Consider the following 20,821-nt stretch of genomic DNA (forward strand, 5'->3'; position numbering starts at 1 on the left):
CACACACACACACACACACATACACACACACACACATTCCTCTCTCTCTCTCTCTCACACACACACACTGACACAAACACTCCCCTCTCTCGCTCTCTCACACACACATTCCTCTCTCTCTCTCTCTCTCGTTCTCTCTCACACACACTCTCTCGCTTTCTCACACACACACACACACACACACACACACACACACACACACACACACACATTCCTCTCTCTCTCTCTCTCACACACACACACACATTCCTCTCTCTCTCGCTCTCACATACACACATTCCTCTCTCTCTCTCTCTCTCACACACACATTCCTCTCTCTCTCTCTCACACACACACATTCCTCTCTCTCTCTCTCTCACACACACACATTTCTCTCTCTCTCTCTCACACACACATTTCTCTCTCTCTCTCACACTCACACACGCGCACACACACACACACATTCCTCTCTCTCTCACATACACACATTCCTCTCTCTCTCACACACACACACACACAGAGTCCTCTCTCTTTCTCCCTCACACACACATTCCTCTCTCTCACCCTCTCTCACTCTCTCTCTCTCGCGCACACACACACATTCCTCTCTCGCGCACACACACACACTGACACACACATTCCTCTCTCTCTCTCACACACACATTCCTCTCTCTCTCTCTCTCTCTCTCTCACACACACACACACACACACACACACACACACACATTCCCCTATCTCTCTCTCTCTCACACACATACACACACACATTCCTCTCTCTCTCTCTCTCTCTCTCTCACACACACACACACACACACACACACACACACACACACACACACACACACACACTCACATTCCTCTCTCTCTCTCTCTCACACACACACACATTCCCCTATCTCTCTCTCTCTCACACACATACACACACACATTCCTCTCTCTCTCACACACACACACACACACACACACACACACACCTCTCTCTCTCTCACACACACACACACATTCCTCTCTCTCTCTCTCTCACACACACACACACACACATTCCCCTATCTCTCTCTCTCTCACACACATACACACACACATTCCTCTCTCTCTCTCTCTCTCTCACACACACACACACACACACACACACACACACACACACACACACACACACACACTCCTCTCTCTCTCTGGCTCTCTCACACACATACTCCCTCCCTCAACCTCTCGCTCTCGCACACTTTTCCCCCTCCTTCAACATCTCGCTCTCGTGAAAGTGCTCACTTTCCCCCCTCGCTCACCCTCTCTCTCACTCTATCGTGCGCACGCATACATTTTCCCCTCCCTCAACCTCTCTCCCGCTCTGTCACGCTCGCGCACACTTTCTCCCCCTCCCTCAACCTCTCTCCCGCTTTGTCACGTGCGCGCACACTTTCTCCTCCTCTGTCAACCTCTCGCTCTGTCGCGCGCGCACACTTCCCCCTCCCCCACCCTGTCGCGCACGCACACTTTTCCCCCCTCGCTCAACCTCTCGCTCTTGCGTGCGCACACTTTTCACCCTCCCTCAATCTCTCTCCTGCTCTGTCGCGCACGCGCACACTTTTTCTCCCTTTCTCCTGCTCTGTCACTTGCGCGCACTTTTCCCCCTCGCTCAATCTCTCTCGTGCGCGCACTTTTCGCCGACCCTCAATCTCTCTCTCGCAATCGTGCACTTTTCCCCCTTCCTAAACCCCTATAGCGCTCGCACTCTCGCGCACTTTCCCCTCCCTCAACCTCTCTCTCGCTCGTGCGCACTTTTCCCCCTCACTCAAACTCTCTCTCGCGCGCGCTCTTTTCCTCCTCCCTCAACTTCTCTCACGCGCGCAGTTTTACCCCTCCCTCAACCTCTCTCGCGCGCATGTACTTCCCCCTCTCTCGCTCTGTCGTGCGCACGCACACTTTTCCCCCTCCCACACCTCTCTCTCGCTCATTCATGCGCACGCACACTTTTCTTCCTCCGTCAACCTCTCTCCCGCTGTGTCGCAAGCACGCACACTTTTTCTCCCTTGCTCAACCTCTCCCTCTCGTGTGCGCACACTTTCCCCCCTCCCTCAAACTCTCTCTCACTCTCCCGCATGCGTGTACTTTTCCCCCTCCCTCAACATCTCGCGCTCACACACTTCTTCCCCTCCTTCAACATCTCACTCTCGTGCACGTGCTCACTTCCCCCCCCAACCTCTCTCGCGTGCGCACGTTTCCCTCTCACTCATCCTCCCTCTCTCTCGCGCTCTCGTGCGCGCACACTTTTTACCCCTCCCTCAACCTCTCTCCCACTCTGTTGCGCGCGCGGACACATATATCATCTCCCTCAACCTCTCTCACGCGCTAACGCACTTTCCCCCCTCCATCAACCTCTTGTTCTCGTGCGCGAGCACTTTTCCCCCTACCTCAACCTCTCTCTCGCGCATGCGCGCACCTTTCCCCCACCCTCAAACTCTCTCTCACGCACGCATGCACCTTCCCCCTCCCTCAAACTCTCCCTCTCTCACGTGCGTGTACTTTCCCCCTCCCTCAACCTCTCGCTCTCGCACATTTCTCCCCCTCCTTCAACATCTCGCTCTCGTGCACGCGCTCACTTTCCCTCCTCGCTCAACCTCTCTCTCGCTCTATCGTGCGCACGCACACATTTACCCCTCCCTCAACCTCTCTCTCGCTCTCACGTGCGCATGCACACTTTTTTCCCCTCCCTCAACCTCTCTCCCACTTTGTCGCGCGCGCGCACACTTTCTCCCCCTCTCTCAGCCTCTCTTCTGCTTTGTCGCGTGCACGCACACTTTCTCCCCCTCTCTCAACCTCTCGCTCTGTCGCGCGCGCAAACTTCCCCCTCTCCCAACCTCACGCTCTGTCACGCGCGCGCACTTTTCCCCCTCCCTCAACCTCTCTCTCGCGCACGCACACTTTTTCCCCCTCAGTCAACCTCTCTCCCGCTCTGTTGCGCGTGCGCACACTTTTCCCCCTCCCTCAAACTCTTGCTCTCGCGCGTCCGCACTTTTTCCCTCTCCCTCAACCTCTCGCTCTCGTGCACTTTTCCACCTCCCTCAACCTCTCGCTGTCGCGCATGCACTTTTCCCCCTCCCTCGACCTCTCGCTCTCGCGTGCACATTTTCCCCCCCTCCCTCAACCCTTCTCGCGCATGCGCACTTTCCCCCTCCCTCAACCTCTGTCCTGCTCTGTCGTGCGCATGCGCACACTTTTCCCCCTCCCTCAACCTCACGCTCTCGCGCGGGTGAACTTTTCCCCCTCCCTCACCCTTGTGCTCTCTCGCGCGCGAACTTTTCCCGCTCCCTCAATCCCTCTCTCACTCGCGCGCACTTTCCCCCTCGCTCAACCCCTCTCTCAAGCTCTCGTGCGCGCACACTTTCCCCCTTGCTCAACCTCTCGTTCTAGCGCGCGCGTGCACATTTTCCCCCTCCCTCAATCTCTCGCTCTCGCGCGCGTGCACATTTTCCCCCTCCCTCAACCTCTGTCCCGCTCTGTCGTGCGCGTGCGCACACTTTTCCCCCTCCCTCACCCTTGCACTCTCTCGCACACGAACTTTTTCCGCTCCCTCAATCCCTCTCTCACTCGGGCGCACTTTTCCCCCTCACTCAACCCCTCTCTCATGCTCTCGTGTGCGCACACTTTTCCCCCTTGCTCAACCTCTCGTTCTAGCGCGCGTGCACACACGTTTTCCCCCTCCCTCAACCTCTCGCTCTCGCGCGCGCACTTTTTCCCCCTCACTCAACCTCTCGCTCGTGCGTGCACATTTCCCCCTCCGTCAACCTCTGGCTCGCTCTCTCATGCGCATGCACACTCTTCCCCCTCCCTAACCTCTCTCTCTCATGCGCGCACTTTCCCCCTCCCTCAACCTCTGGCTCTCGAGCGCGCGCGCAATTTTCCTCCTCCCTCAATGTCTCACTATCGTGCGAGTGCACAATTTTCCCCCTCCCTCAACCTCTTGTTCTCGCGCACGCGCACTTGACCCCCTCCCTCAAGCTCTCGTTATCGTGCACGTGCACTTTCCCCCGCCTCGCTCTCGCGTGCACTTTTTCTCCCTCCCTCGCGCGTAATTTTTCCCCCTCCCCTCAACCTCTCTCCCGCTGTCGCGCACACTTTTCCCCCTCGCTCTCGCGTGCGTGAACTTTTCCCACTCCCTCAACCTATTGTGCGCGCACTTTTCCCCCCTCTTTCAACCTATTGCGCGCGCACTTTCCCCCCTCTTTCAACCTACTGCGCGTGCACTTTTCCCCCTCTTTCAACCTCTTGTTCTCATGCACTTTTCCACCTCCCTCAACCTCTCGCTCTGTCGCGCGCGCACTTTTCCCCCTCGCTCAACCTCTCTCCTGCTCTGTTGCGCGTGCGTACACTTCCCCCCCCCCCCAAACCTCTCGCTCTCGTGCGTACACACTTTTCCCCCTCCCTCAACCTCTCACGCGAACGCGCACTCCCCCCCCCCCACCAAACCTCTCGCTCTCGTGCGTACACACTTTTCCCCCTCCCTCAACCTCTGTCCTGGTCTGTCGTGCGCGTGCGCACACTTTTCCCCCTCCCTCAACCTCTGTCCTGGTCTGTCGTGCGCGTGTGCACACTTTTCCCCCTCCCTCAACCTCTCGCTCTGTCGCGCGCGCACACTTTTCCCCCTCGCTCAACCTCTCTCACGTGCGCACTTTTCCCCCTCTCTCAACCTCTCTCTCGTGCGTGCACTCTTCCCCCTCCTTCAACCTCTCGCTCTCGCACACGCGCTCACTTTCCTCCGCTCGCTCAACCTCTCTCTCTCGCGTGCGCACTTTCCCCCTCGCTCAACCTCTCTCACGTGCGCACTTTGCCCCTCACTCAACCTCGCTCTCGCGCGCGCAATTTTCCCCCTCGCTCAACCTCCCTCTCTCTCACACGCGCACACTTTTTCCGCCTCCCTCAACCTCTCTCACACGCGTACGCACTTTTCCCCCTCCCTCAACCTCTTGTTCTCGGGCGCGCGCACACTTTTTCACCCTCCCTCAACCTCTCGCACGCGTGTGTACGCACATTTGCCCCTCCCTCAACCTCTCGCTCGCTTTCTCACACGCGCGCAATTTTCCCCCACCCCAACCTTGCGCTCTCGTGCGCGCGCAATTTTCCCCCTCCCTCAAACTTGCTATCGCGCGCGTACACTTTTCCCCCACCTCAACCTCTCTCTCGCGCACGCGCGCACCTTTCCTCCTCCCTCAAACTCTCTCTCGCGCACGCGCACACCTTTCCCCCACCTCAAACTCTCTCTCGCTCTCTCGCATGCGTGTACTTTTCCCACCCCCTCACCCTCTCGCTCTCGCACACTTTTCCCCCTCCTTCAACCTCTCGCTCTCATGCACACGCTCACTTACACCCCTCGCTCAACCTCTCCCTCGCTCTCTCGTGCGCATGCACACTTTCCCCCTCCCTCAACCTTTCTCCTGCTCTGTCACGCGTGCGTGCACTTTCTCCCCCTCTCTCAACCTCTCTCCCGCTCTGCGCGCGTGCACACGTTTTTCCCCTCCCTCAACCTCTCTCCCGCTCTGTCACGCGCGCACACTTTTGCCCCCTCCCTCAACCTCTTGTTCTGTCGCGCGCGCACACTTTTCCCCCTCCCCCTCTCGCTCTGTCACGCGCGCACACTTTCCCCCCTCCCCCAACCTCTCGCTCTGTCGTGCGTGCACACTTTTCCCCCTCCCTCAAACCCTCTCTCTCGTGTGCGCGCACTTTTCCTCCTCCCTCAACCTCTCGCTCTCACACAGGCACACTTTCCCCCTCCCTCAACCTCTCGGTCTCACGCACGCACACTTTTCCCCCTCCCTCAAACTCTCTCTCGTGCGCACGCACACTTTTCTCCCTCTCTCAACCTCTTGCTCTCGCGTGCGCACACTTTTCACCCTCCCTCAACCTCTCGCTCTCGCGTGCACACACTTTTCACCCTCCCTCAATCTCTCTCCCGCTCTGTCGCGCGGGCGCACACTTTTTCCCCCTCGATCAACCTCTCTCTCTCATGTGCGCACACTTTTCCCCCTCCTTCAACCTCTCTCTCGCGCGCACACTTTTCCCCTCCCTCAACCTCTCTCTCGTGCGCACGCAATTTTCCCCCTCCCTCAACCTCTCTCTCGCTCTGTCGCGCGCGCACACTTTTCCCCCTCCGTCAACCTCTCTCGCGCGCGCACAATTTCCCCCCTCCCGCAACATCTCCCTCTCGCGCACGCGCACCTTTTCTCCGTCCCTCAACCTCTCGCTCGCTCCGTTGCGCGCGCGGACACTTATTGCATCTCCCTCAACCTCTCTCACGAGCTAACGCGCTTTTCCCCCTCCCTCAACCTCTCTTTCGCGCACACGCGCACCTTTCCCCCCCCCAAACTCTCTCTCGCATACGTGTACTTCTCCCCCTCCCTCAACCTCTCGCTCTCGCACACTTCTCCCCCTCCTTCAACATCTCGCTCTCGTGCACGCGCTCACTTTCCCCCCCTCGCTCAACCTCTCTCTCGCTCTATCGTGCGCACGTACACATTTCCCCCTCCCTCAACCTCTCTCTGGCTCTCACGTGCGCATGCACACTTTTTCCCCTCCCTCAACCTCTCTCCCGCTCTGTCGCGCGCGCGCACACTTTCTCCCCCTCTCTCAACCTCTCACTCTGTCACACGCGCACACTTTTCCCCCCTCCCTCAACCTCTCTCTCGCGCACTCGCGCACGCACACTTTTTCCCCCCTCGCTCAACCTCTCGCTCTCGCGTGCACACACTTTTCACCCTCCCTCAATCTCTCTCCCGCTCTGTCGCGTGCGCGCACTTTTCCCCCTCGCTCAATCTCTCTCGTGTGCGCACTTTTCGCCGTCCCTCAACCTCTCTCTCGCAATCGTGCACTGTTCCCCCTCCCTAAACCCCTATAGCGCTCGCGCTCTTGCGCACTTCCCCCTCCCTCAACCCCTCTCTCGCGCGCGCAGTTTTACCCCTCGCTCAACCTCTCTCGCGCGCATGCACACTTTCCCCCTCCCACAACCCCTCTCTTGCTCATTCATGCGCACGCACACTTTTTCCCCCTCTCTCAACCTCTCTCTCACATGCGCTCACTTTTCGCCGTCCCTCAACCTCTCTCTCACGATCATGCACTTTTCCCCTCCCTAAACCCCTCTAGCGCTCACGCTCTCACGCACTTTCCCCCCCTCGCTCAACCTTCCTCTCGTGCGAGCACTTTTCGCCGTCCCTCAACCTCTCTCTCGCGATCGTGCATTTTTCCCCTTCCCTAAACCCCGCCCGCGCTCTCGCGCACTTTCCCCCTCGCTCAACCTCCCTCTCTCTCGCGCGCACATTTCCCCCTCACTCAAACTCTCTTCCGCGCGCGCACTTTTCCTCCTCCCTCAACCTCTCTCGCGCGCACAGTTTTACCCCTCCCTCAACCTCTCTCGCGAGCATGCACTTTCCCCCTCTCTCGCTCTCTCGTGCGCACGCACACTTTTCCCCCTCCCACACCTCTCTCTCACTCATTCATGCACACGCACACTTTTCTCCCTCCATCAACCTCTCTCCTGCTCTGTCGCAAGCGCGCACTTTTTCCCCCTTGCTCAACCTCTCCCTCAAACTCTCTCTCACTCTCTCGCGTGTGTGTACTTTTCCCCCTCCCTCAACCTCTCGCTCTCACACACTTCTTCCCCTTCTTCAACATCTCGCTCTCGTGCACGCGCTCACTTTCCCCCCTCGCTCAACCTCTCTCGCATGCGCAATTTTCCCACTCGCTCATCCTCCCTCTCTCTCGCGCTCTCGTGCGCACACACTTTTTACCCCTCCCTCAACCTCTCTCCCGCTCTGTTGCGCGCGCGGACACTTATTGCATCTCCCTCAACCTCTCTCACGCGCTAACGCACTTTCCCCCCTCCATCAACCTCTTGTTCTCGTGCGCGTGCACTTTTCCCCCTACCTCAACCTCTCTCTCACGCATGCGTGCACCTTGCCCCCTCCCTCAAACTCTCCCTCTCTCACATGCGTGTACTTTTCCCCCTCCCTCAACCTCTCGCTCTCGCACACTTCTCCCCCTCCTTCAACATCTCGCTCTCGTGCACGCGCTCACTTTCCCCCCTCGCTCAACCTCTCTCTCGCTCTATCGTGCGCACGCACACATTTACCCCTCCCTCAACCTCTCTCTCTCTCACTCTCACGTGCACATGCATACTTTTTTCCCTCCTTCAACCTCTCTCCCACTCTGTCACGCGCGCGCACAGTTTCTCCCCCTCTCACCACCTCTCTCCTGCTTTGTCGCGTGCACGCACACTTTCTCCCCCTCCCTCAACCTCTTGCTCTCGCCGTGCGCACTTTTTCCCCCTCCCTCAACCTCTCGCTCTCGCGCACTTTTCCACCTCCCTCAACCTCTCGCTCTGTCGTGCACGCACTTCTCCCCCTCCCTCAACCTATTGCACGCGCACACTTTTCTCCCTCCCTCAACCTCTCGCTCTCGCGCGCGTGAGCGTGCACATCTTCCCCCCCCCTCCCTCAACCCCTCTCGCGCGTGTGGACTTTTCCCCCCTACCTCAACCTCTGTCCTGCTCTTTCGTGTGCCTGCGCACACTTTTCTCCCTCCCTCAACCTCTCGCTCTGTTGCGCACGCACTTTTCCTCCTCCCTCAACCTCTCGCTCTCGTGTGCGCACACTTGACCCCCTCCCTCAACCTCTCGCTCTCAAGCGCGCGTGCGTGCACATTTTTCCCCCTCCCTCAACCCCTCTCGCGCGTGCGCACTTTTCCCCCTCCCTCAACCTCTGTCCTGCTCTGTCGTGCGCCTGCGCACACTTCCCCCCCCCCCCCCAACCTCACGCTCTCTCACGCGCGAACTTTTCCCACTCCCTCAATCCCTCTCTCACTCGTGCGCACTTTTCCCCCTCGCTCAACCCCTCTCTCACGCTCTCGTGCATGCACACGTTTCCCCCTCGCTCAACCTCTCTTTCACCCTCTTGTGCGCGCACACTTTTCCCCCTTGCTCAACCTCTCGTTCTAGCGCACGCGTGCACTTTTTCCCTCTCCCTCAACCACTCGCTCTTGCACGCGTGCTTTTTCCCCCTCCCTCAACCTCTCGCGCGCGCGCACTTCCCCCCCCCCGCCGAAACTCTCACTCTCGTGCACGCACACTTTCCCCCTCCCTCCTGCTGTCGTGCACGTGCGCACACTTTTCCCCTCGCTCAATCGTCCCCCTCCCTCAACCTCTGTCCTGCTCTGTCACGCACGCACTTTTCCCCCTCCCTCAACCTCACGCTCGTGAACTTTTCCCCCTCCCACACCCTTGCGCTCTCTCGCGCGCGAACTTTTCCCGCTCCCTCAATCCCTCTCTCACTCGCACGCGCACTTTTCCCCCTTGCTCAACACCTCTCTCACGCTCTCGTGCATGCACACTTTCCCCCTCCCTCAACCTCTCTCCCGCTCTGTCGCGCACGTGCGCACACTTTTCGCCCTCGCTCTCGCGCACGCTAACTTTTCACCCTCCTTCAACCTCTCGCTCTCTCGCGCTCTCACATGCGCACACTTTTCTCCCTCCCTCAAACTCTCGCACTCGCGCGCGTGCACTTTCCCCCTCTCTCTCGCACGCGCACATTTCCCCCTCCCTCAACCTTTCTCCCGCTCTGTTGCGCGCGCGTGCACTTTCCCCCTCCCTCAACCTCTCGCTCTGTCACGCGCGCACACTTTTTCACCCTCAACCTCTTGCTCTGTCGCGCGCAGACACTCTTCCCCCTCCCTCAACATCTCGCTCTGTCGCACGCGCACACATTCCCCCCTCCCTCAACCTCTCTCCCGCTCTGTTGCACGCGCGCACACTTTTTGCCTCTCCCTCAACCTCTCTCTTGCGCGCACGCAATTTTCCCCCTCCCTCAACCTCTCTCTCGCGCGCGTACTTCACCCCCCCAAACTCGCGCTCTCGCGTGCGCGCACTTTTCCCCCTCCCTCAAACTCTCACACTCACGCGCGTGCACACTTTTCCCCCTCCCTAACCTCGCGCTCGCACACTTTTCCCCCTCCTTCAACCTCTCGCTCTCATACACGCGCTCACTTTCCCCCTCTCGCTCAACCTCTCTCTCTCTCGCGCACGCACACTTTTACCCCCTCCCTCAACCTCTCGCTCGTGCGTGCGTGCACATTTCCCCCTCGGTCAATCTCTGGCTCGCTCTCTCACGCGCATGCACACTTTTACCCCTCGCTCAACCTCCCTCTCTCTCGCGCTGTCACACGCGTTCACTTTTTCACCCTCCCACAACCTCTCTCCCGCTCTGTTGTGCGAGCGCACAATTTCTCCCCCTCCCTAACCTCTCTCATGCGCGCACTTTTCCTCCTCCCTCAACCTCTTGCTCTCGAGTGCGCGCGCACTTTTCACCCTCCCTCAACCTCTGGCTCTCGAGCGCGCAATTTTCCTCCTCCCTTAATGTCTCACTATCGCGCGAATGCACAATTTCCCCCCTCCCTCAACCTCTCGTTCCGCGCACGCGCACTTTCCCCCGCCTCGCTCTCGCGCGCGCACTTTTTCTCCCTCCCTCGCTCTCACTCTGTCGCACGCGCACTTTTCCCCCTCCCTCAACCTCTCTCCTGCTCTGTCACGCACGTGCGCACACTTTCCCCCCACGCTCAACCTCGCTCTCAAGAACTTTTATCCCTCCCTCAACCTATCGCGCGCGCACACTTTCCCCCTACCTCAACCTCGCGCTGTCGTGCGCGCACTCTCTTCCCCCTCCCTCAACCTTTTTCTCGCACGTGCACGTCCCCCTCCCTCAATCCCCCTCTTGAGCGCGCACTCTTTTCCCCCTTGCTCAACCTCTCGTTCTCGCGCACGCGCGCAATTTTTCCCCTCCCTCAACCTCTCGCTCGTGTACGCACACTTCTCCCCCTCCCTCAACCCCTCTCCCGCTCTGTTGCGCACGTGCGCACTTTTACCCCTCCCTCAAACTATCACGTGTGCACACTTTTCCCCCTACCTCAACCTCGCGCTGTCGTGCGCGCACTCTTTTCCCCCTCCCTCAACCTTGCTCTCTCACGTGCACTTTTCCCCCTCCCCCAATCCCCCTCTCGCGCTCTCGTGCGCACACTCTTTTCCCCCTTGCTCAACCCCTCATTTTCACGCACAATTTTCCCCTCCCTCAACCTTGCTCTCGCACGCGTGCTTCCCCCCGCCTCAATCCCTCTGTCGCGCTCTTGTGCACGCACTTTTTTCCCCCTTGCTCAACCCCTCGTTCTCGCGCGCGCAATTTTCCCCTCCCTCAACCTCTCGCTCTCGTGCGCGCACACTTCTCCCCCTCCCTCAACCTCTCTCCCGCTCTGTCGCGCACGTGCACACTTTTCCCCCTCGCTCAACCTCTCGTTCTCGCACGTGTGCACTTTTCCCCCCTCCCTCAACCTCTCGCGCGCTCACACTTTTCCCCCTCCCTCAACCTCGCGCTGTCATGCACGCACTCTTTTCCCTCCTCTCTCGACCTTGCTGTCACGTGCGAACTTTCCCCCTCCGTCCATCCCTCTCTCACTTGCGTGCGCACTTTTCTCCCTCGCTCAACTTCTCTCTCGCACTCTCTTGCACGCACACTTTTCCCCCTCCCTCAACCTCTCGTTCTCGCGCGGGTGCACTTTTTCACCCTCTCTCAACCTCTCACTCTCGAGCGCGCACGCACTTTTCCCCCTCCTTCAACCTCTCGCTCTCGAGCGTGCGCAATTTTCCCCCTCCCTCAACGTCTCACTCTCACACGGGTGCACAATTTTCCCCCTCCCTCAACCTCTCATTCTCGCACACGCGCACATTTCCCCCTCCCTCCCTCCCTCGCTCTCGTGTGCACGTGCGCACTTTTCCACCTCCCTCAACATCTCTCTCACGCTCTCGCGCGCGTGCACTTTTCCCTCTCCCTCAACCTATCACGCACGCGCATTTTTCCCCCCCAACCTATCATGCACGTACTTTTCCCCCTCCCTCAACCTTGCGCTGTCGTGCGCGCACTCTTTTCCCCCTCCCTCGACATTGCTCTCACGCGCGAACTTTCCCCCTCCCTCCATCCCTCTCATTCGCGCGCGCACTTTTCTCTCTCGCTCAACTTCTCTCTCGTGCATGCACACTTTCCCCCTCGCTCAACCTCGCATTCTCGTGCGCGCGCGCACGATTTTCCCCCCTCAACCTCTCGCTCTCGTGCGCGCACACTTTTACCCCTCCTTCAACCTCTCTCCCGCTCTGTCGCGCTCGTGTGCACACTTTTCCCCCTCGCTCAACCTTGCTGTCAAGCGCGCGAACTTTTCCCCCTCCCTCAACCTATTGCGCATGCACACTTTTGCCCCTCCATCAACCTCTCTCCCGCTCTGTAGCACACGTGCACATAACTTTTCCCCCTCGCTGTTGCACGTGTGAACTTTTCCCCCTCCCTCAACCTATTGCACGTGCACACTTTCCCCCTCCCTCAGCCTCTTGCTCTCGCGCACTTTTCCACCTCCCTCAACCTCTAGCTCTCGTGCGCGCACACTTTTTGCCCTCCCTCAACCTCTCTCGTACTCTGTCGCACGCGTGCGCACACTTTTCGCCCTCGCTCCCGCACGCGTGCACTTTTTCCCCCTCCCTCAACCCCTCTCTTGTGCGCGTACTTTTGCCCGTCCCTCAACCTCTCGCTCGCGCGCACTTTCCCCCCATCAACCTCTCGCTCTCGTGCGCGTGTGCACATTTACCCCTCCCTCAACCCCTCTCACGCGCACGCACTTTTCCCCCTCCCTCAACCTCTCGCGCGCTCTTTTCCCCCTCCCTCAACCTTGCGCTGTCGTGCATGCACTCTTTTCCCCCTCCCTTGACCTTGCTCTCACGTGCGAACTTCCCCCTCCCTCCATCCATCCCTCCCTCACTCACGCGCGCATTTTTCTCCCTCGCTCAACTTCTCTCTCACGCTCTCGTGCACGCACACCTTCCCCCCCCCCCCCACCCCGCTCAACCTCTCGTTCTCGCATTCACACGTGCACTTTTTCCCCTTCCCTCAACCTCTCGCTCACGCACGCGTGCACATTTCCCCCTCCCTCAACCCCTCTCGGGCGCGCACACTTTCCCCCTCCCTCAACCTCTCGCTCTGTCACGCGCGCACACTTTCCCCCCTTTCCCTCAACCTCTCTCCCACTCTGTTGCGCGCGCACACTTTTCCCACTCTCACACACACACGCACACTTTTCCCCATCCCTCAACCCCTCTCTCGCCCCCACACACTTTCCCCCCAAACCTCTCTCTCGCGCGCACACCTTTCCCCCTCCCTCAACCTCCCTCTCACGCCCGCACACTTTTCCCCGTCTCTCAACCTCTCTCTCGCGCACGCGCACACTTTGCCCCCTCCCCAAACCTCGCTCACACATTGTCCCCCTTACACAAACATGAACACACTGATTAATCCATGGACAGTACCATGATCTGTTTAGTCGGCAAAGCTTTGAAACTGGCCTGGGACTTTGGTCTCCAGTAGTTACAGAGATAACCCTTCTATATATTCTAACTTTAATTTCTCCTCTGATATGATTAAATTGAAGGCTGTTTTTAAAAATGACAAAACTACTTGCGTGGATGTTATCCTGAGAAAGAAATGTCTCTTTATATGATGTATAACTCTCAATGGATATGTTGGGTATGAGACTGTCCAACCTGAACTGAAAGCAATAGTAAAATACTGTTTTTGTGGGAAATCTGAAACTGAAACAGAAAATGCATGAATCGTTCAGACCTAGGAGTGAGTATCTGTGGAAAGAGAATCTGTGTTAACATTTCAAGTCCAGTACTAAAGTCCAGTTGCCAAAACCTATTTGCCTGTACAGACATTATGATCCTTCATGCTACTTTACTGCTTGGCAGGATCCTGTGCTCAGAAGCAAGGGTGAATAAACAGTCATCCAATGCAGTTGAATGACACATCTAATACTAAATTTGAGCTATTACCTGCAAGAGTTGGGCCTGCAACCTTACTCCATTCCCATGGCTGGTCATATTCCTCAGCAGGCCTTGTGTCGTCTTGCGGTAAGTTGGTTTCATTTAGGTAACTAGCATCACTTTCTGTATCTGAGGCTGCACTGTTCTGTTCAAGTTCATAAGGTGTATCATAAAGCTGAATTACTTTCCTCTGGTTTTTACACCTGTGAATCCCTGGCAAGTAGAAATGAATTTCATGACTACAACAAAGAAGAGCCAGAACAGAAAAGAACATTCCAACCAATATCAAAAGATCATGTAAAAATCAAATCAATTTAGCAAGTTGTTTTAAATTGGGCAATAAAAACTAAAACTAAGATCAGGAAGGAAATTCCTGTATCATTTTCTTGTTTGATACTTCACGATGTCCATTCAAATGTTGAAGGTAACGATGTTTGTTTAGCACTTAGATCTTCTTCCAATTGTCTGTGCTTTGAGTGCCAAGAAAGTGTTGGTAGCCTGTTTCAGCTCACATGGCACTCAAACCAAACTTCATACTGACATACTGGCAAAGTGTCACTTCCAACAAAATCACAGAGTAGTGCAGGGGGTTCTTCATCATTTCCCATATATGCCCTTATTTTCATTAGAAGCAATTTTTGTAACTCATTCACACTGACATTTTTGCTTCATTGTGCTGCCTGAATTTAATTAACTAATTAATTATGGAAATTAAACCACACTTTCCATTCTTTTACTATTTGTAAGTTTTTTTAAAATCAAAAAAACAACTCCCACGAACAGCACAGAACTCCCGTATAACTCCGCAGCGTGCCTTCTAGCCTGAACATGCTGCAGTCAATTCAACGCATTTTGTTTAAGCTCACTCATGCAACATTGCTGCTCAGTCTTCATTAATTGCCCATCTCCAGTTGCCCCTGAGAAAGGTTTTAAACTCTACAGTCCTTGTGTTGCAAGTAGAACCACACAGTCATTAGGAACGGAGTTCCAGGATTTTGATCCTGTGACAGTGAAGGAACAGCAATATATTTCCAATTCAGAATCACGAGTGACTTGGAGGGAACTTGCAGATGATGGTGGGGTGTTCCAATGTATCTGCTACCTTTGTCTTTATAAATGGAAGTGTTTATGGGTTTGAAAGGTTCTCTGTAAGGATCTTTGGTAACATTCTGTAGAGCGTTTTGTAGACAGGACACATTGGTGCTACTAAGTGCTGATTAACACAGAACGAGACTAGTACGGCACAGTACAGGCCCTTCAGCCCACGAAGTTGTGCCTAACTTTTACCATAAACCTAAGGTCTATTTAATCCACTATTACTTTATACGATCATCCATATGCCTATCTAATAGCTGCTTAAATGCCCCAAAAGAGGCCGACTCCATTACCCTCTCCGGCAATGCATTCCATGCCCCTACCACTCTCTGAGTAAAGAACCTACCTCTGACATCTGACAACTCCATCTCCCACTTCTCAGCCCAGCTCTGCATCCTATTAATGTCCCTTTGTAACCTAGAACAGCCCTCTGCACTATCTACAACTCGACCCACCTTCGTATCGTCCACGAACTTACTGATGCACCCTTCCTCTCCTTCATCCTGATCATAGAACATAGAACATAGAACATAGAACAGTACAGCACAGAACAGGCCCTTCAGCCCACAATGTTGTGCCGACCATTGATCCTCATGGATGCACCCTCAAATTTCTGTGACCATATGCATGTCCAGCAGTCTCTTAAATGACCCCAATGACCTTGCTTCCACAACTGCTGCTGGCAACGCATTCCATGCTCTCACAACTCTCTGCGTAAAGAACCTGCCTCTGACATCCCCTCTATACTTTCCACCAACCAGCTTAAAACTATGACCCCTCGTGCTAGCCATTTCTGCCCTGGGAAATAGTCTCTGGCTATCGACTCTATCTATGCCTCTCATTATCTTGTATACCTCAATTAGGTCCCCTCTCCTCCTCCTTTTCTCCAATGAAAAGAGACCGAGCTCAGTCAACCTCTCTTCATAAGATAAGCCCTCCAGTCCAGGCAGCATCCTGGTAAACCTCCTCTGAACCCTCTCCAAAGCATCCACATCTTTCCTATAATAGGGCGCCCAGAACTGGACGCAGTATTCCAAGTGCGGTCTAACCAAAGTTTTATAGAGCTGCAACAAGATCTCACGACTCTTAAACTCAATCCCCCTGTTAATGAAAGCCAAAACACCATATGCTTTCTTAACAACCCTGTCCACTTGGGTGGCCATTTTAAGGGATCTATGTATCTGCACACCAAGATCCCTCTGTTCCTCCACGCTGCCAAGAATCCTATCCTTAATCCTGTACTCAGCTTTCAAATTCGACCTTCCAAAATGCATCACCTCGCATTTATCCAGGTTGAACTCCATCTGCCACCTCTCAGCCCATCTCTGCATCCTGTCAATGTCCCGCTGCAGCCTACAACAGCCCTCTACACTGTCAACGACACCTCCGACCTTTGTGTCGTCTGCAAACTTGCTGACCCATCCTTCAATTCCCTCGTCCAAGTCATTAATAAAAATTACAAACAGTAGAGGCCCAAGGACAGAGCCCTGTGGAACCCCACTCACCACTGACTTCCAGGCAGAATATTTTCCTTCTACTACCACTCGCTGTCTTCTGTTGGCCAGCCAATTCTGTATCCAAGCAGCTAAGTTCCCCTGTATCCCATTCCTCCTGACCTTCTGAATGAGCCTTCCATGGGGAACCTTATCAAATGCCTTACTGAAGTCCATATACACCACATCCACAGCTTGACCCTCATCAACCTTACTAGTCACATCCTCAAAAAACTCGATAAGGTTTGTAAGGCATGACCTACCCCTCACAAAGCCGTGTTGACTGTATTTGATCAAGCCATGCTCTTCCAGATGGTCATAAATCTTATCCCTCAGAATCCTTTCTAACACCTTGCAGACGACAGACGTGAGACTTACCGGTCTATAATTGCCGGGGATTTCCCTATCATCTACAAGAATCACAAATAGAAGAGGCCTAAGAACAGATCCTTGTGGTACACCACTCATAACTGAGCACCATTTTGAATAATTTCCATCCAGTGCTACCCTTTGTCTTCTAAGGGTCAGCTAGTTCTGAATCCAATCTGCCACGTTTCCCCCTATCCCCTGCCTCCTTACTTTCTGCATGAGCTGATCATAGGGAACCTCATCAAATGCCTTACTTAAATCCATGTATACCTTCATCCACATGTTTGGTCACCTCTTCAAAGAAATCATTAAGGTTTGTGAGGCATGATCTACCCCTCACAAATCCATGCTGACTATCACAAATCAAACTGTTCCTATCCAAGTGATCACAAATCTTATCTCTCCAAATCCTCACAAATCCTATCCCTTTCCAATAATTTGCCCACCACTGACGTAAAACTAACTGGCCTGTAATTTCCGGGGTTATCCTGATTCCCTTTTATGAACAAGGGAATCACGATTGCCTCTCTCCAATCTTCCGGAACTATACCCATGGACAATGAGGACAAATAGATCATTGCCAAAGGCATTGCGATCTCTTCCCTCGCTTCCCATAGAATCCTTGGATTAATCCCATCAGGCCTGGGGGACTTATTTACCTTCAAGTTCCTCAAAATTCCTAGTACATTAGGGTGGCACGGTGGCTCAGTGGTTAGCACTGCTGCCTCACAGCACCAGGGACCTGGTTTAATTCCACCCTCGGGTGACTGTCTGTGTGGAGTTTGCACATTCTCCCTGTGTCTGCGTGGGTTTCCCCCAGGTACTCTGGTTTCCTCCCACAGTCCAAGGATGTGCAGGTTAGGTGGATTGGTTAAGCTAAATTGCCCATAGTGTTCAGGGTCTGTAGATTAGTTGGGTAAAAGGGGAATGGGTCTGGGTGGGATGCACCTAGGGTCGGTGTGGACTTGTTGGGCCAAAGGCCCCGTTTCCACGCTGTAGGGGTTCTAATTCTAATTCCTTGAGACATCTTCCTTACTAACATCCACCTCCCCTAGCCTGTTTCACACCGTTCTCCCAACAACTAGGTCCCTCTCAGTTGTGAATACCGTGGAAAAGTATTCATTAAGGACCTCTCCTATCTCTTGAGGCTCCGTGCACAAATTCCCTTTGCAATCCTTGATCGGCCCTACCCTTTCTCTGGTCATTCTTACTCCTCACATAAAAAGCCTTGAGGTTTTCCTGATTCTATCTGCCAAGGTTTTCTCATGCCCCCTTACAGCTCTCCTAAGTAAGTCCTTTTTTCAGCTCCTTCCTAGATAACTTGTATCCCTCTAGAGCCTTTTCTGATCCTTGTTTCTGAAACCTTATTTAAACATCCTTCTTCCTCTTGAGAACCAAGGCTCCCTCACTTGACTGCATCTTCCCTGCCTGCTAGGAACAAACATATTGAGCACATGCAGTACGTATTTCCATAAACAATCTCCACATTTCTATAGTGCTCTTCCCTGATTGCATACGTTCCCATTTTATGTTACTCAGTTCTTGCCTAATAGAATTATAATTACCCTACCCCTAATTATAAACCTTATCCTGCTGTATGTACCCATCGTTTTCCATGACTATTGTGAAAGTAACAGAGTTATGATCACTACTGCCAAAATGCTCTCCCACCAACAAGTGTAAGACTTGGCCCCGTTCATTGCCAAGCACCAAATCCAAAGATCCCCCTCTTCATGTTGGCCTATCTACATACTGTGTCAGGAATCCTTCCTGAACACACTGGACAAAATCCATTCCATCTGAACTGTTACAACTAAAATGTTTCCAATCAATATTTGGAAAGTCACCCATGACTACAACCCTGTGACTTCTGCATCTTTCCAGTATCTGTATCCCAATCCGCCCCTCCACTTCTGTGCAACTATTAGGGGGTCTGTAAAAAAAAACCAAAGTGACTTCTCCTTTCTTGTTCCTAACCTCAACCCAAACTGACTCTGTAGACATATCACTCTTGAACTGCCTTTCAGTAGCTGCTATACTAGCCCTGACTAGCAATGCCACTCCCCCACCTCTTTTACCCCCCTCCCTATTTCTTTTAAAGCATCTAAATCCCGGAACATCCAACAACCATTTCTGTCCCTGAGTTACCCAAGTTTCTGTAATGGCTACAACATCGTAGTTCCAAGTACTGACTCATGTTCGAAGTTCATCCGCCTTATCTCTGATCTTTCTAGCACTGAAGTATACACACACTTCAAACCATCCCGGTGTCCACAATTAAGCTCCATCGACCACATTTCTTTTATTAATAACCTTACTCCCTGTTGTGCCTGTTGGCAGGCTGAATACCTCATCCACTGAATTACGAATCCGGTTTCTCACTCCCTGCCAACCTAGTTTAAACCATATAGGTCGAGCAAACCTCCCTCCCAGGATATTTGTGTCCTTCTGGTCCAGGTGCAACCCGTCCTTACTGTACAGGTCCTACCTCCCCTAGAATGTGCTCCAATCATCCACATAGTGAAACCCTCCCTCCTACACCAGCCTGTAGCTGTGTGTTTAGCTGCACTCTCTCCCTATTTTTTACCTCATTATCATGTGGCACTGGTAGTAATCCATAGATAACTAACCTGTTTTTCCTGGACTTTAACTTCCTACCTGAATCTCTGTATTTTTTTTTCACATTCTCAGTCCTTTTTCTACCTACGTCATTGGTACTGATGTGTACCATGACTGCTGATTGCTCACCCTCTCCCTTAAGGATCTTGAAGACACGATCTTGGACGTCACGGACCCTGGCCCCTGGGAGGCAACATACCATCCGTTCATCCCGTTCACGTTCACAGAACTGCCTGCTGTGCCTCCAACTATTGAATCCCCCACTACAGTTGTTCTCCCATTCTCCCCCCTTCCCTTCTGAGACACAGAGCCAGACCCTGTCCCAGAGACCTGGTCCCTGGCTTACCCCGGATGGTCATTCCCCACAAGCGTCCAAAACAGTATACCTGACTGCTGCTATCCCCTCTAAATTTAAACTTCCCCGACAGATTTGTAAAAAGTAGAGAATAAACTTACTTACCCTTTTATTCTTAGGTTAGAGGAGGTGGAATGGAATGGTGGGAGACACCACTCTTGAGCTCTTGCTCCCAGTCCCCTCCTCCGCCGCCAAAAATGAAGGCTCCGAAGCACTAACTGTAAGTTATTATACTCACTACTTACCTTTCCAGCAGTCCCCTCACGCCTTCTCCCAGCTCAGAGGAAATTGTTGTGCTAATTGACCCTCCACACAGAGTCTTTTTTTTGGTTAGAGGAGGGTGGTGGGTGGGAGACACTACAGGCGTAGTGTTTTGGGTTTAGCCACTGCCAGAATATATGATTTTACCTTCCCAGCAATCCCCTCGCACTGTCTCCCGACTCCCGCTGCTGAACAAATTGTGAATGTGGAGGGAGTGGATGTTTGTGGATGTGACGCCAATCAAGTGGGCTGCTTTGTCTTGGATGTTGTTAAGCTTTTCGAGTTTTGTTGGCATTGCACTCATCCAGACAAGTGGGGAGTATTCCGTCCCACTTGTGCATTGTAGGTTGTGGTCAGACTTTAGGGGTCAAGAGGTGAGTTACTTGATGCAATTTTCCTCGCCTCTAACCTGCTCTTGCAGCAACTATATTTATATTTGAGTTCAGTTGAGCTTCTGGTCACTAGTAACCTGCAGGATGTTAATCGTGTGAAATTCCATGATGGTAATACTATTGAATGTCAAACGGCAGTCTTACTGGAAACGGTATTGTCTGGCATTTATATTGTAAATGTTACTTAGCTCAAGCCTGGATATTGTCCAGGTCTTGCTGTATTTGAACACAGTGCTTCAGTCTGTCCCAAAGGACCAAAAACCAAATATCTACCTAGAGATATTTCTAAACGGCAATCACACAAATTCTGCAAGGCCAATGTCTTGTTAATGTCAGAGGCAGTTAGTGAATGGTAGGATCTTGCCTC

At 53.8% G+C, this 20,821-nt stretch overlaps 1 protein-coding gene across 2 annotated transcripts in view; it reads right to left on the reverse strand.

Annotated features, from left to right (window-relative positions):
- Positions 1-20,821, reverse strand: part of LOC125450714 (SH2 domain-containing adapter protein F-like) — a 253,662-nt gene that overhangs the window by 162,184 nt on the left and 70,657 nt on the right. Inside the window, exon 3 of one of the 2 annotated variants that reach the window (XM_048526784.2) lies at positions 13,880-14,083. The exons of the other annotated variant lie outside the window; for it this stretch is intronic. Coding sequence (XP_048382741.2) covers positions 13,880-14,083 — 204 coding nt within the window. The remainder of the gene's footprint in view (positions 1-13,879; positions 14,084-20,821) is intronic. 2 annotated transcript variants of the gene reach the window in all.

Source organism: Stegostoma tigrinum, chromosome 3 (genome assembly GCF_030684315.1).
Source record: "Stegostoma tigrinum isolate sSteTig4 chromosome 3, sSteTig4.hap1, whole genome shotgun sequence".
In the NCBI taxonomy this organism is placed as follows: domain Eukaryota; kingdom Metazoa; phylum Chordata; class Chondrichthyes; order Orectolobiformes; family Stegostomatidae; genus Stegostoma; species Stegostoma tigrinum.